At 40.0% G+C, this 16,598-nt stretch overlaps 1 protein-coding gene and 1 pseudogene across 2 annotated transcripts in view; both read right to left on the minus strand.

The window, feature by feature from the left end:
- LOC129851131 (RING1 and YY1-binding protein-like) overlaps positions 1 to 12,017 on the minus strand; it is a 31,394-nt gene extending 19,377 nt beyond the window's left edge. Inside the window, exons 1-2 of one of the 2 annotated variants that reach the window (XM_055917434.1) lie at positions 11,835 to 12,017; positions 11,067 to 11,192 (exon numbers count right to left, since the gene is read on the minus strand). In XM_055917434.1, the coding sequence (XP_055773409.1) occupies positions 11,067 to 11,192; positions 11,835 to 11,977 (269 nt within the window). In that variant the 5' untranslated portion in view covers positions 11,978 to 12,017. The remainder of the gene's footprint in view (positions 1 to 11,066; positions 11,193 to 11,834) is intronic. The other variant, XM_055917433.1, reaches the window with a different exon arrangement.
- Positions 12,018 to 14,049: 2,032 nt separating this feature from the next.
- LOC129851562 (protein SHQ1 homolog) overlaps positions 14,050 to 16,598 on the minus strand; it is a 67,629-nt pseudogene continuing 65,080 nt past the window's right edge.

Consider the following 16,598-nt stretch of genomic DNA (forward strand, 5'->3'; position numbering starts at 1 on the left):
TCCCTGGAGCAGCTCAACCTGCAGCATACACACAGCACAGTCATAAGGAAAACTGATCAAGCAGCAAGGTGTCAAATTCTAGCAGCAGGGTGATTGGTTTCAGGTGCTGGCTACATCTGAATATGACAGCCGGAGTATAATAAATTAGAATTTAGTCAGTGCAAATATTTTTTATATTTCGCGTGTATTAATACACACTTGTATGTGTGTGAAATAGGAAAAAATAAACACACAAATTTTTTATTATGCTGCAGTCATATTCAAATGTAGACAAATGTACACAAATGTTTTACTATTTCACACATGTAAAAATGTGTACTAATACACGTGTGAATTGGAAATGTGTATTTTCGCATATCCCAACCCCCCCTGAGACACCTTCAGAGTGGGGTCACAGCCAGTGCCTGCCATTATCAACAGCAACCCTGGAGCAATTAGGGTTAAGTGCCTTGCTCAAGGGCACCGACAGATGTTTCACCTTGTCGACTCGGGGATTCAAACAAGCAACTTTTCGGTTATTGGCCCAACACTAACAACTGTGCTACCTGACTCCTTACTGCAGTGTTCACCAACGTAAACCTTTCTCAAATTACTCAAGGTGTACCTCCTCTGGTATAAGAATGTTTGAAACACGTATTCTAACTTCATTAACTTCTTATGGCTGGGGATAGTATTGAGTAGCTTGGATGAATAAGGTGCCCAGAGTAAACTGCCTGCTACTCAGGCCCAGAAGCTAAGATATGCATATTATTAGTAGATTTGGATAGAAAACACTCTGAAGTTTCTAAAACTGTTTGAATGATGTCTGAGTATAACAGAACTCATATGGCAGGCAAAAACCTGAGAAAAAATCCAGCCAGGAAGTGGGAAATCTGAGGTTTGTAGGTTTGCCTATCCAATATACAGTGTCTATGGGGTCATATTGGAATTCCTAAGGCTTCCACTAGATGTCAACAGTCTTTAGAACCTTGTTTCAGGCTTCTACTGTGAAGGATGAGGGAATGAGAGCCGTGTCTGGCAGAGTGCCATGAGCTCACTCAGGCGCGCCCCCGTGAGAGGTAGCTTTCTAAAGACAAAGGAATTCCCCGGTTGAAACATTATTGAAGATTTGTTAAAAACATCCTAAAGATTGATTCTATACGTCGCTTGAAATTTTTCTACGAGCCGTACTGGATTTTTTTTACTTCGTCTGGCCTGCGCGTCGTGAGTTTGGATTTTTTAACTAAACGCGCAAACAAAAGGGAGGTATTTGGACATAAATGATGGACATTATCGAACAAAACAAACATTTATTGTGGAACTGGGATTCCTGGGAGTGCATTCTGATGAAGTTCAACGGTAAGTGAATATTTATAATGCTATTTCTGACTTCTGTTGACTCCACAACATGCGGGTACCTGTATGGCTTGTTTTCGTGTCAGCGCCGTACTCAGATTATTGCATGGTGTGCTTTTTCCGTAAAGTTTTATTTTATTTTTTATTTGACACAGCGGTTGCATTAAGGAGAAGTTTATCTAAAGTTCCATGCATAACAATTGTATCCTCTATCAATGTATATTATTAGTATTTCTGTAAATTGATGTGGCTCTCTGCAAAATCACCGGATGTTTTGGAGGCAAAACATTACTGAACATAACGCACCAATGTAAACTAAGGTTTTTGGATATAAATATGAACTTTATCGAACAAAACATACATGTATTGCGTAACATGAAGCCCTATGAGTGTCATCTGATTAAGATCAAAGGTTAGTGATTAATTTAATCTCTATTTCTGCTTTTTGTGACTCCTCTCTTTGGCTGGAAAAATTGCTGTGTTTTTCTGTGACTAGGTACTGACATAACATAATCAGATGGTGTGCTTTCGTCGTAAAGCCTTTTTGAAATCGGACACTGTGGTGGGATTAACAACAACTTTATCTTTAAAATGGTGTAAAATACTTGTATGTTTGAGGAATTTTACTTATGAGATTTCTGTTGTTTGAATTTGGCGCCCTGCACTTTCACTGGCTGTTGTCAAGTCGATCCCGTTAACGGGATCTCAGCCGTAAGAAGTTAGTCAAATCTCAGGTCAAGTCAAACACACACTGGCTTCTTGCTGGAGAATCAAAGTGAATATGGTGGCAGTGCACAGCTAGATTTAGCCTAGTCGGGCATTATGTCACATTACCATGTGGGATTGGGTCCACAAGTTCAATAGGTTGCTTCCAGCTGCTCAGCTGGTGAGAGTTGAGCCTCTCCGTGCATGCAGGTATTGCAAGCATTTTGTTGCTGTTAGAACACACAGCCACAGGACCCAGGGATACCTCACTGGCATCTGGACAAACCCAAGGTGACAGGGGTCCGGATTATAGGCTGCTGCATGGTCTACATACACAGCACACACTGCAGTGTAACTTATCACTCCTGATGTGATCAAAGTCTCACTGGGCTTTAACCCACTATCAGCAGCCATTAAAATTAATACGTCGACCTACATAATAGTATAGCTGTTACAGGTTGGAGTACATAGAAATAGACGCATGGAATGCAGATCTGTCAAAAGAGTGACAAGTAGGTGAGCAACAGTGTTGTGTTTGAGACTACCTAAAGCGAGAACGATTCAGGACCAAGGCCGAAGCAAATCGAGACCAAGTCATGGCCGAGACCAGAAAAATACAAGTCCAATTCAAGACTATGATTGTAATTTTCAAATCACCACCATAATGAGTTCAAAATGTCAAGTATTTCTGTGTTCATATTTTCAAACATAGATTTTTGTTGACATTCATAATTGGGAAAAAAATGCATGCTGAGGGAAAATAGATCCACTCTACAAATTATTACTAACCCAAGCACAGCGGAGAACAATAGGCCTAGCTAGCTAATGTTAGGCTCTGTGTTTTTAACTTGCCACATAAATAGATACGCTAGCCTATTAGCAATGTTATGACTGACTTGTGATCATTGCCCTTGCTAGTTTGATTGAATTAATATTCCCAGCGTTAGTTACCTTTGTCCGTTTTTGTCCAGAAGAGTGTCATTGAAACTGAAACAGTGCATCCAGAATAGAAGCAGCAAACAATGTACCAGGCCAGCTGTGATTTACAATTTGATTGCAATATTTTTTGGACTACTAAGAAAGGTATTGGTGAATTATATTAATCATGCATTGAAGTGCATCCATCTATTCCGCCAACAATGCCTCAGTGATGCCTCAGTGAAAGTCATGGAACATTGAGTCAAATATAACCTATTTTTAAAACCTCTTATAAAGTTGGTTTTGTAGCATAAACTGGGATTTATATATATTTGACTGAAATGACTTTCATATTTGCAAAGTAGTTAAAAACGCTGTCAGTTCCACTTTAAAAACTTTAGGCAACTTTGCTAAACATGAAATGCTTTTTCCAATGGGAAGTAATAGTTGTACATTTCGATTGGGAAATACTTAATGGTTGTGCTCCTGCATTGCTTGCCGTTTTAGAATGAGTTTCTGTATAAGCACTAACATCTGCTGATGTAAAATGGGCTTTATAAATACATTTGATTGATTTGAGTTTTTGTATTCTTATGATTGGGACCTACTGGCTTATTATGATAGAGTTTATGGATTGTTATTCTTTAACATCATGCTGTATGTGACTGTGGTCTTCCCATCAGGCTCTATGCAGTGGTGTAGTGGTGCATACTCTAACTTTGCCTAAAAGTTCCCAAACGTCCCACCCAGCAAAGGAAAGGCACCCTGTGTGAAAAACTCATAAGCCATAGGAAAACATGATTTATCTAACTCTTTAAAAAAAAAAAAAAAAGAGGTGCTTTTTAAGGCAAATTGATAGTCTAAGTCCACAACAATGCTTAAACCACGTCAATCTGATTGGTTGGGCTTGTCAGGTCCTGGCTTCCTAGTGTTTGTTTACTTTAAATTTAACTAGGCAAGTCAGTTAAGAACAAATTCTTATTTACAATGACGGCCACCCAGGCCCATCCATGTTTACGCCCCTGAAGCAAACAGCGCATGATGACAATTGCGCATCACAAATAACCTACTAACAAACACTTCAGACTAAACTATTTCAATACCTGGTTTGCATACACATTGTTTCCTTAGCATTTACTGGTAGATATGAGATGAAACATCTTTCCTACCGGCTACTGATGCCATTCTGTGAGCCATTCTGTGAGCTGCTCCATGCCAAAACCATTTGAGAGCTGCACACTCTTGCGGCGTGCAGATGGTATTCCGCTGAAACTAGGCTGTATGTGCTGCGCGCCTGTGAACACATTTCACTTGCTTTACAATTGTGTGGGCTACTTTGTGCATAATTTCTAGCTACATCAGTGGTCCCCAAACCTTATAGTCCCGTACCCCTTCAAACACTCAACCTCCAGCTGCGTACACCCTCTAGCACCAGGGTCAGCGCACTCTCAAATGTTTTTTGCCATCATTGTAAGCCTGCCACACACACACACACACACACTATACAATACATTTATTAAAACATAAGAATGAGTTTAAATGAGAAGGGTGTGCTTGAAAGGATGCACATAACTCTAATGTTGGGATGTATTGGAGTCTTAGCCTTAAATCCTTTTCCACACACAGTCTGTGCCTGTATTTAGTTTCATGCTAGTGAGGGCCGAGAATCCACTCTCACATAGGTACGTGGTTGCAAAGGGCATCAGTGTCTTAACAGCGCGATTTGCCAAGGCAAGAAACTCTGAGTGCAGCCCTATCCAGAAATCTGGTAGTGGCTTCTGATTAAAATAAAAATTTCACAGAACCACTTGTTGCAATTTCGACGAGGCTCTCTTGTTCAGATATCGGTAAAAGGACTGGAGGCAGGGCATGAAAGGGATAACAAATCCAGTTGCTTGTGTCATCCGTTTCGGGAAAGTACCTATGTAATTGCGCACCCAACTCAGGTGCTTTGCTATATCATATTTGACATTGTCCAAAAGCTTGAGTTCATTTGCACACAAAAAAATAATCATACAATGATGGAAAGACCTGTGTTGTCCTTGTTAATGCAGACAGAGGAAACTCCAACTTCTTAATCATAGCCTCAATTTTGTCCCGCACATTGAATATAGTTGCTGAGAGTCCCTGTAATCCTAGAATCAGATCATTAATGCGAGAAAAAAACATCACCCAGTCGTGTGAGAAACTCGTCATCATGCAAGCGGTCAGACAAGTGAACATTATGGTCAGTAAAGAAAACTAAGCTCATCTCTCAATTCAAATAAACGTGTTAATACTTTGCCCCTTGATAACCAGCGCACTTCTGTATGTTTTAAAAGCGTTACATGGTCGCTGCCCATTTCATTGCATAATGCAGAAAATACACAAGAGTTCAAGGGCCTTGCTTTAACAAAGTTAACCATTTTCACTGTAGTGTCCAAAACATATTTCAATCTGTCAGACATTCCCCTTGGCAGCAAGAGCCTCTCGGTGGATGCTACAGTGTACCCAAGTGGCGTCGGGAGCAACGGCTTGCATGCGCGTTTACCACTCCACTATGTCTCCCAGTCATGGTTTTTGTGCCATCAGTACAGATACCAACACATCTTGACAACCAAAGTCCATTTGATGTCACAAAGCTGTCCAGTAAATATCCTCTCATGTTGTCCTGGTTTCCAAAAGAGGGCTTCCTTAATTTACCCCCCATAAACGTAAAACGGACATATACCAGGAGCTGTGCCAGGCCCGCCACGTCTGTTGACTCATCCAGCTGTAACGCATAGAATTCACTGGCTTGTATGCGAAGCAGTAATTGTTTCTAAACATCTCCTGCCATGTCACTGATGCGTCATGAAACAGTGTTGTTTGATAAAGGCATTGTCTGTATAGTTTTGGGGCCTTTCCCCCAGCATTGTCCCAGCTATATCCGCGGTAGCCTGCCCTAGCCACTCGGTAGCACACCAATAAGACGCTTCTAGCCCCTTCTCATTAAAATGGTATCTGTTGCTTATATATATATATATATATATATAAGCATTTGAAAGTCATTAATTCTAGCAAAATACATTTCCCAGACTTATTTTTCAAACTGGCATGTTTTGTTTCTAAATGTCTACACAAGAGTGAAGGTTTCATTGAGTTGTGAGATAGTACTTTTGCACATATAACACACTGGCTGAGGAAAGGCACTACTCCCAATTTAAGTGAACCCCAAATCAATGTATCAATCATATTTGCGCCTCTTCGATGGTCCAACGTCCCTGTCTGTTGTTCAGTGCTTTCCCGGGTAAGGGGGCAGTAGCTCTTCGGCTGCATCAGATTCACAACTGTCAGTGTCCATGCTAGCTGGTCTAACAAACATAGAATTACTGATGCTAGCATTGGATGTGCTCATGGAAGCAGAACAACTTGTGTCGTCGACAGGTGCAGGCGTAGTAGCAGTACTACCAGTAGAGCTGGTATGTGTCTCTGGACGCGAGCCTTACTTTTTTAAATGAGACCTCACTGTCCGAGACAAGACCCAAGTACAAATGTATCTGACACCGAGACACTCAATATGTGATCTCGAGTACTACTACACCGGTAGGCAATGAAGATCTAAACCACGTGCTGTTTGAGCAGAAGGAGCTGCCATCAGCCTATGAGTTATCATTTGATCTGGTACCAGATTCATTGTTAATAGCGATGGGGGGGGGGGGAAATGTAATATCTATACAGTTAAATCAAGATAATGACAACATATGGTATAATTTTGACAATATCACAATATTATTTGTGCTAGTTGGCTGTACCTGCACCAACTCCAGTATTTTTCTTTCATAGCTTGTTCATCTTATTAAATAGGGAGACAATTTGTTTTCAGCACTTTTCCTTTCCATGACTGATCAAAACAAGTTTTTTTAATGGCTCTCTGTTGTCCCTCTGCAGCAGACATGGTGAGCAACGTGTTTGGACCATCACAATATATATATAGAATTGTGAGAATAACAATACATAATGTATCGGCACATAAGTCTCGTGATATCGTATCGTGAGGTCCCTGGCAATTCCCAGCCCTAATTGTTAACACATCAATGGAGAAAATATATAAGGTAAATGGGCGGGATGCAGTCAGAGGAGTTCTCATTAGAAACCCCATGTCTAGATGTTCAAGTGTTCTTAATAAACCATCTTCTATTGCGGCTGAAAAAGATGGCTTATACTCCCAGTATCAAACTCTAAGAAATGGATGGTTGAGAAACATTTGCGTCTCCATTGAAATGCATTTGTGAATATCCTTTAGAGCCTCAACTACCTAGAGGCGGCTTCACTTCAACCTCTCTGCTGAGTGTGCCAAGTCTATATAACAAGATACAAAAATCAATACACCTTAAAGCTAGAATCCTAAATTTAAAACAATAAGTTCTCCCCCGCCACTTTCAATAAAAGGGCTAAGAGATGGGGCAGGAGAAACCACTCAAATTCATAGAGCTATAGATTCAAGGACTGACCATCCATGATTTCAAATGTATAGTTTTAACCATGTTGAGGCTATACAGTATTTGTGTACATTTACGTTGTTAACAAACATTGGAGTAAAACAAGCTTATACAGTGCCTTCAGAAAGTATTCACACCCCTCAACTTTCCCCAAATTTTGTTGCATTACAGCCTGAATTTAATTTTTTTTTCATTTTTGTTTTTTGTTTTACTGGCCTACAACAATACCCCATGAATGTCAAAGTGGAAATATATTTTTCTAAATGTTTACAAAATAATTAAAAATGAAAAGTTGAAACGTCTTAAGTCAATAAATATTCAACCCCTTCGTTATGGCAAGCCTAAATAAGTTCAGTAGTACAAATTTGCTTAACAGGTCACATGGCCTGACTGTGTGCAATAGAATTTATCATAATTTTTTGGAATGGCTACCTCATCTCTGTACCCCACACATACAGATAATTGTAAGGTCCTTCGTGTCGAGCAGTGAATTTCAAACACAGATTCAACTACAAAGACCAGGGAGGTTTTTCAATCCTTCGCAGAAAATGGCAACTATTCGTAGATGTGTAAAGAAAAAAGCAGACATTCAATATCCCTTTGAGCATGGTGAAGTTATTAATTACACGTTGGATGGTGTATCAATACACACAGTCACTACAAAGATAAAGGCATCCTTCCTACTTCAGTTGCCGGAGAGGAAGAAAACCGCTCAGGGATTTCACCATGAGGCCAATGGTGACTTTAAAACATTTACCGAATTCAATGGCTGTGAGAACACTGAGGATGGATCAACAACATAGTTACTCCACAATACTAACCTAATTGACAGAGTGCATAGTAGTAAAGAATAAATTATTCTAAAACATGCATACTGTTTGCAACAAGGCACTAAAGTAATACTGCAAAATAATAACACATTGTATTCAGGATAAAAAGTTGTGTTTGTGGCAAATTCAATAAAACATATGTACAACTCCATATTTTCAAGCATAGGGGTGGCTGCATAATGTTATGGGTATGCTTGTAATCGTATAGAACTGGGGAGTCTTCCAGGATAATAAATAAATAAATAAATGGAATGGAGCTAAGCACAGACAAAATCCTAGAGGAAAACCTGCTTCAGTCTGCTTTCCACCAGACAATGGGAGATGAAGTCACCTTTCAGCAGGACAATAACCTAAAACAAGGCCAAATCTACACTGGAGTTGCTTACCAAGAAGACAGGGAATGTTCCTGAGTGGCCAAGTTACAGTTTTGACTTAAATAAATTTGAACATGTATGGCAAGACCTGAAAATGGGTTGTCTAGCAAAGATAAAAAAATCAATGACAAAGAATTTTGAAAAGAATAAATGGGCAAATGTTGCAAAATCCAGGTGTGGAAAGTTCTTAGCCAGAAAGACTCACAGGTGCCAAATGTGCTTCTACAAAGTATTGACTCAGGGGTGTAAATACTTATGTAAATGAGATATTTACGTATTTACAAGCATTTATAAAAACATGTATTCACTTGGTCATTATGGTGTATTGTGTGTAGATCGAAAAAAAAAAAAATTGTAATCCATTTTGAATTCAGGCTGTAACAAAATGTGGCATAAGTCAAGGGGTATGAATACTTTCTGAAGGCACTGTATTTTGGGTTCTTATGGAATACGACAGCTGAACTAAGCTCAAGGCATTTATAAGTTATATTCTTCAAGAATCAATGGCTATTTATAAGTTAAAGACGAAGGATTCTAGCTTTAAAACAAACAAAATAATGACAATCTGAATGAGTGTGCGCATCCAAGCAAATAAGTCTGCATGCTTTCTTTGAACTCTCGACACCAGCAAAGAAATAGTGTAATTAGTGAGCAGATTATTACGTCATCTTCACACAAAGGCCCCTTCAGGCAAAAGAACTAGCTAGATAAAAGGAGTAAAGACAAACCACCACCACACCCACTCCTAAAGTGTGGATGACTTGGCTGAGAGCAAGCTGCTCTCCCCATGCTCCACTGGATTACATCAAATAGAGAAAAGATGCCCAATTAGTGCTCATTATAAACAAGAGACAGAGTTACAAATAGCAAACAATTGCATCAAAGGTGAACAATTGAGAACAAATGGGGATGTGACAAACCACTTCAGTGATGTCATGCGATTCCATTTAACAAATAAGAGGCAATTGGGCTGCTGCCAAACGCTCAATAGTAAGGGTTTTTGACATGCTTCTCATCATTTCCTGCCATTAACAACAAAGCATGCTAACCCACATTGTGATATATTACCAGTATCAGCTACAGGCAACAATTTAGTTAGAATAAATAAAACAAAGGAGACAAAACATTTAAAAAATGTAAATACAGTACCCACAACTTTCGATTAGTGGTAAAACCAGTCAGCGTTTTACCAGTGGCAGACTAATGCTGTCATCAGAGCACTCATTCTAACACAGCTGGAAAGGTGGGGGGACTCTTCTGCAGGCTCACAAATGAGTCATCAATCTCTAGATCTCATCAGGCAGCTGATTAGAAGTGACTGAACTCACACTCTGACACAGACAACTTATCGGCAGTATCATTCCCCAGAACACAGGTGGGAGTGGTAAACATGAAATCATGTCAAATTCAGAATGCATATCTTGGTTACATCATCTCAGTTTCCCATAACAGAGGGCCTTCTGACAGCCATGAAATAGGTTTCTAACTTTGACTCCTCAGAGGGGCTCTTTTTGACTCAAACATTGGTTTTGTCTGGGGGGGGGGGGGGGGGGCGACAACAACAACCATCAGGGGTTTGTACAGCTGTGGTATGCATATGACTGATCAGAAGTATGACAACTAAAGCAAAGGAAAGGACTTCAAATAAGTAATTAACATGTTGTCAATCATATATTATGTATTGCCTTACCTCATGCCATTTGCACTAACTGTATATAGACTTTCTTTTTTTCCTATTGTGTTATTGACTGTACGCTTGTTTAGTCCATGTGTAACTCTGTTGTTGTTTCTGTCGCACTGCTTTGCTTTGTCTTGGCCAGGTCACAGTTGTAAATGAGAACTTGTTCTCAACTAGCCTACCTGGTTAAATAAAGGTACTCATAACACCAATATCCAGCCAAGAAAATACTAATCAAGACATTTACTGCAGTGATATGGTAGATCTATGATAGGTCTCAAGTAGGCAATGTAGTAGTTAGTAACACTAATTGGTTGACAAGAGAAATGCATTAATTTCACAGATCAATCAGAGTACCAACAACGTAACAGTTTCCATGGTATGGTATTCAATTCTACTGGTAGGTGATACATTCTAACAGATATTTAAAGCAGCAGAATTCTTATTTCAATTCGTTGATTGAAGTCAAATTCAGAGCTTTCCTTGGGAGATGCTCTATTGTAGCAGCTCTACAGCCATTATAAAGTAAGGTCCCTCATCTCCCCCCCCTGTGCTACCGAGTCAACCGGCAGCACACCTAGCCGACTATATTCAGTCACTAGTATCCATACAATAATGAATTGCATGGCCACCCTGGAACATGTCTACAACAGCATCAATCAAAAAGTCCAAACATTAATACAAAAATTGGTAAACGATTAAAGTCGATTTCAATAAATTGCGATGCTTTACAGCAGGAGTAAACAAAATAACCTTACAGACGTACCTTGTCGAGGTGCCCTTCCTCACATCGCAGATGCTGCATTTAAAAGCCTCTGCACTGTTCTTGAAGGTGCAGACGCTACAGTCCCAATATCCGTCGTCGGCACTTGGTTTAGCTTGTCTTTTCGGCCTTAGAAAAAGAGACATGTCAAGTGAGTTTATTACATATCATTTATATGATTAGTTATGACTGTTAGTGGTGATGACATGCAGTACCCCCACCTTTAAATTAGCAAACTTAAACTAATACATAAAAATATTGATTGGTTGTCAGATTATCCATTCGAATTCCTAATAATAGTTAACCAGCGCGAGCTTCTTGAATAAATCCATCACTGGCTAAAATCAAGCGACCTAGATGATTTTGGTTAGCTAGTTAGCTAGATACAACATTTGGTTGCATCGCTAGTCTGGCTAGCAAGCAGACTAGCTACATATTTTAGCTCGGGGCTAAGCATGTTAGCTAGCAAAACGAATGTCAAATAATGTCCATTCGACATTTAGCTTCGAACGAGTTCTGTTGACACTGAATATCATTTCCTGGAATACCAGGCGTATCCACAGAAATTTTCCCTTTGTCTGAGAGTGTCTGGTAGAGTAGGGAGCGAGAAGCCGCCATAGTGCCTGTGCACTATTCTAGCTCTGGCATACAAACTGAAAAAGGAGAAACACTCCTTGAGAAAGCATCCGAATATCAAACCCAAACGGCACGGAATTCTCGCAAAACAAGTCTAAATCAACACAAAACGGACTGGGGTACACGGTTAAATACCTGGTAGGGCTCTTCTTGTCGCCCATGGTGAGAACGGTCTTCCAAAAGAAGAAAAGGTCTTCAGTAATTATCAGTAATTGTCGTAGGTTGTGAACGGAGGATCCAGATAGAACCGCTGCTAAAGCTGGCAGACAAGATCGCATTCAGCGACTGCTCGAGGTAGGGCAGAGCGACTGAACACCGCGTGACTCCATGACGCCCAATCACCGCATGCCTCGGTTTAAAAGTCTGTTTGGAAATAAGAAAAATGGGTAGTTTGCTAGAATATCCCCATAATATCCTATTTTGCAATTAGATTATGTGGTTTACATAGTCGAAATGTAGAATAATGCCAGCCCAGTGCATTCTCAAGATTCATGAGTGTCATACATTCCTGTGCTACAGCATGAGCTGGGTCGTATGTCATTGTATTTTATGCAGACTCGTACTGAAGATGGTTGTATTTTATGCAGACTCGTACTGAAGATGGTGGTGGAGTTTATATTGGGACACTGCTGCATAGAAAGTTATTCATCACCATCCCCTTTCAATCTAACTGCTGTCTGTGTACTAACCAAATGCAAAAGTAATTGTTGAGTGAAACCGAGCTACTAGGTATTCTTTACCATTCGGCCATCAGATTTGACACCAATTCTCCTTATAGGACACATCACATCACTGCACTCTATACTCTTCTGTAAACTGGTCATCTCTGTATACCCGTTGCAAAACACACTGGTTGTTGCTTATTTATAAAACCCTCTTAGGCCTTGTGCTATTGTCTGTGCCCAACAATGTCTGTCCCATGTTTTGTGCTGCTATCATGTTGTGTCGCTACAATGTTTTTGTCATGTTGTGTTACTACCATGCTGTGTTGTCATGTGCAGCTGCCATGCTATGTTGTTGTCTTAGGTCTCCCTTTATGTATTGTTGTGTTGTCTCTCTTGTCATGATGTATGTTTAGTCCTATATTTTTATTTAAAAATAAATACATTTTAATTCCAGCCCCCATCCCCGCATGCCTTTTACCTTTTGGTAGGCCATCATTGTAAATAAGAATTTGTTCTTAACTGACTTTGACTAGTTAAATAAAATATCAGATGTAACACACTGTGTAGTGCAGTCCAGTCAATGTAGGTGTGTAGGGCTGCATGGGACAAACACCTGTTCCAATGATTTGCCTACTGTCATTGCATTTAGACGGAAATGTTTCAGTTGTTTCATTCTCTGTGATTGTAGTGTGTCCACTTGACAACATTTGAAAGGACTCAAGATACTAGTGATTGCCTAATGTTTCAGAGATGGAAGGGAGGAATGCTAAGGAATCTCAGATACTCAGTGCTTGACTTGGGCAGGAGCTCACCGGAGCTGAGCACCGGCACCTCACATTTTCTACTGCTTGAGCTCCTGTTTCTCTTATATAATATTAGCTCAAAAGTATTATGGAGCTCCTGCACCTAAATATAAACAGTACCGGCACCCAAAATGAATACTGGAAACTATTTCAGTCCGAGTCAAGCACTGCAGATACTAAACATTGACCTTGAATTAACATTTGTATTCAGTTACAAGTGTTTGTCTTGCTCTTAATTTCCATCAAAATTCCAGACATCTTGGAGGACCCACTATATAATCTGCCCCTGCTCCTGGCTTTAGTGGGCTACTTCATCATGGAATGTGTTGGGGCAAACGTTGCACTCTTTGGAAGCCTCCCTCCCTCCTACCCAGGACAAGGCTCTCTCTGTGGGGGAGATGAAGCGTGAATCATGTAGCCTCATTAGCCTCTCGCTACGGCTCCAGGACCTATTGTGAACCCCTCCCTTCTTCTGTTCACCAAGAGGAGAGAAGAGGAGAGTATATGTACTGCTGCTGCTTCACTCCTGTCACACTGTCACACTGGCTTTGCCGTCTACCCAGTGATTGTGTCCGCTTAGCTCATAGCATGCCGCTGTAATAGAGGGTCATCATGGTACTGATAACCTGAATTCAATCAAAACAGCATTAAGTGTTGCCTGGTTGATTCTGTCATCAATTCAAGTGAAAATGTGGCTTTTTGACCATATGGTAACAATAATAATGTGGGTGCTTATATTTGTACTATTTCAAATGTGTTTTTTGCATATCCCAACTCCCCCTGAGAGTGGAGTCATGGCCTTCCATTATCAACGGAGACCCTGAAGCAATTAGGGCTAATAGCCTTCCTCAAGGGCAGGCACATCGACAGATCTTTCACCTTGTGAACTAGCAACCTGTTGGTTACCAACCCAACGTGCTAACCGCTAGGCTACCTGCCACCCCAATAAGGGAGACATTATAAAGAAACAGTGAAAAGAGAATTGAGGGGAGGGGAGGATGAGAAATAGTACCGTGTATTAGGCAATAGTGTGACTCAAAAGTGTGACTGAAACAGCTCTACCCACATCAGTGTTTCAATTCCTTTCACCGAATCTTGTTATTGTTCAGAAAAATCATCTGTTATTTGGCATGTTACTAAACTGTCAACAAACAAAAATGCACCATAGCTCTGACATACATTTCCTTTGACTGAATCTCACATGGTGGCAAATAGACACGGTGGTGAAGTTTTTAAACATTTATTTTTGTATTTCACCTTTATTTAACCAGGTAGGCCAGTTGAGAACAAGTTCTCATTTACAACTGCGACCTGGCCAAGATAAAGCAAAGCAGTGCGACACAAATAACAACACAGAGTTACACATGAAATAAACAAACGTACAGTCAATAACACAATAGGGGGAAAAATCTATATACAGTGTGTGCAAATTAGGGAGGTAAGGCAATAAATAGGCCGTAGTGGCGAAGTAATTACAATTTAGCAATTAAACACTGGAGTTCGGGTGTGATCAGTAAAATGTGTTTAAAAAAAAAAAAAATGTGTAACTCTGAGTGTACTGTAGTGTGATGAGAGACTATTTAGTTTAGTTTATTCATTTGACCGTTTTAAAAAACAAGCACACATAACTTTAAAAAGCCAAACATGCACATGAGTAAAATCATGGACGATAACACACAAAGTCTGGGACATATTTCCATTGTGGTCCTCTTGAAACAAGATGGCTAGGCAAGATCGAATACGGTATGACAGTATAAAAACAAAGAAGAACATCTGTCTCATCATTGCAGTTACATCACAGGGGTCATTCATATGGGCACAGAAGACATCAAACAGTTTTTTTACTTCATTTACTATACGGATATGTAGGGATTACAGAGGGCTCAATTACATAAAAAGCAGGTGTTCTGCCATGACCACTCACTCATATATTAAACTATACTCACTGAGATTATAGCACCTCAGTAAAACTTTTTATTTAGTTTCTTACATGGTAATTAAGAAAATGATTGGCCTATTGAAAATAAACCACCCTTCTATGAAATCAGGCTTCACCACGTGAACTGGTCGGTTGTTCCAGAGAAATGGTTATCTTAATGAAAAAGCCCTGCCACCAGTTTATTTTTGTCTATTCTTGAAAAAGATGGAAAAAGACAACATCTTGAAGTGGAAACGTATTGCACTTCACACTGCTTCTCTGGTAACAAGTTCCTTCCCTGTGTACTTGTTTTTGGAAAACATTCATTGGACTGAAAATCTGTGGAAAAGAAAAGGGGATAGTTAACTATAGTCACAACTGAATGCATCTTCCGCATTTAACCCAACCCCTCTGAATCAGAGAGGTGCAGGGGGCTGCCTTAATCAATGTCATTGGTACCTGGGGTGCAGTTGTTGTTGAACTGCCTTGCTCAACAGCTGATTTTTCCACCTTGCCAGCTCAGGGATTCAAACCAGCAATCTTTCAGTTACTAACCCAACGCTCTTATCCACTAGGCTACCTGTGGATGTAATAGAGACTGAGGAGGGCAGGTTAAGGTTGAGCCAGGGTGAAAAGACGCACTGGAGCAGACAGAGGACAATAGGCCGTTAAGAGGCAGGTAAGATGGCAGACGAGGACACATCCTCCAGGAACTGGAATAACACAGGAGAGGAAAAAAGCTCATGATTAATCGAGGTTTCTCACAAAGTTCCCTGATGACATTCCAGGAAAAATAAAAGTCTCACATCAGGGAAGAAACGAAACTAAAACAATTCTTTAAAGCTTCCTCTTTGCCACTGCTGATTGCTTTGAAATACACCCGAGATGCTCTTTAAATGACTCTTCCCTCCAATTAGTCCATCATGTCATTTGTTCCTCATGCTACTGCCTAATTAATTACACAATTATTCATCCTCATCAAAACATCCTCCTCATCATTATCATCTCATTGTGAAGGACAAGTCAGGATGCATTATGTCATAAAATGTAGGTTTCCCATGCAGGAGACCAGGCCTTCTTGGGTTTGACTGTTCTGCAACTGGTAATGATTGAAAGTAGTTTACTCTACTTGACCTTTCATCCTGTGATTACACCCAATGGTGTTTACCTCCAGTGTTGTTTACTGTGGCTTGTCTCACCATGTGTTTGCTTGAGACATACACTACCGTTCAAAAGTTTGGGGTCACTTAGAAATGTCCTTGTTTTTGAAAGAAAAGCAATTTTTTTGTCCATTAAAATAACATCAAATTTATCAGAAATACAGTGTAGACATTGTTAATGTTGTAAATGACTATTGTAGCTGGAAACGGCAGATTTTTTATGGAATATCTACATAGGAGTACAGAGGCCCATTATCAGCAAGCATCACTCCTGTGTTCCAATGGCACGTTGTGTTAGCTAATCCAAGTTTATCATTTTAAAAGGCTAATTGATCATTAGAAAACCCTTTTGC

This window comes from Salvelinus fontinalis, chromosome 3 (assembly GCF_029448725.1).
Source record: "Salvelinus fontinalis isolate EN_2023a chromosome 3, ASM2944872v1, whole genome shotgun sequence".
Classification (NCBI taxonomy): domain Eukaryota; kingdom Metazoa; phylum Chordata; class Actinopteri; order Salmoniformes; family Salmonidae; genus Salvelinus; species Salvelinus fontinalis.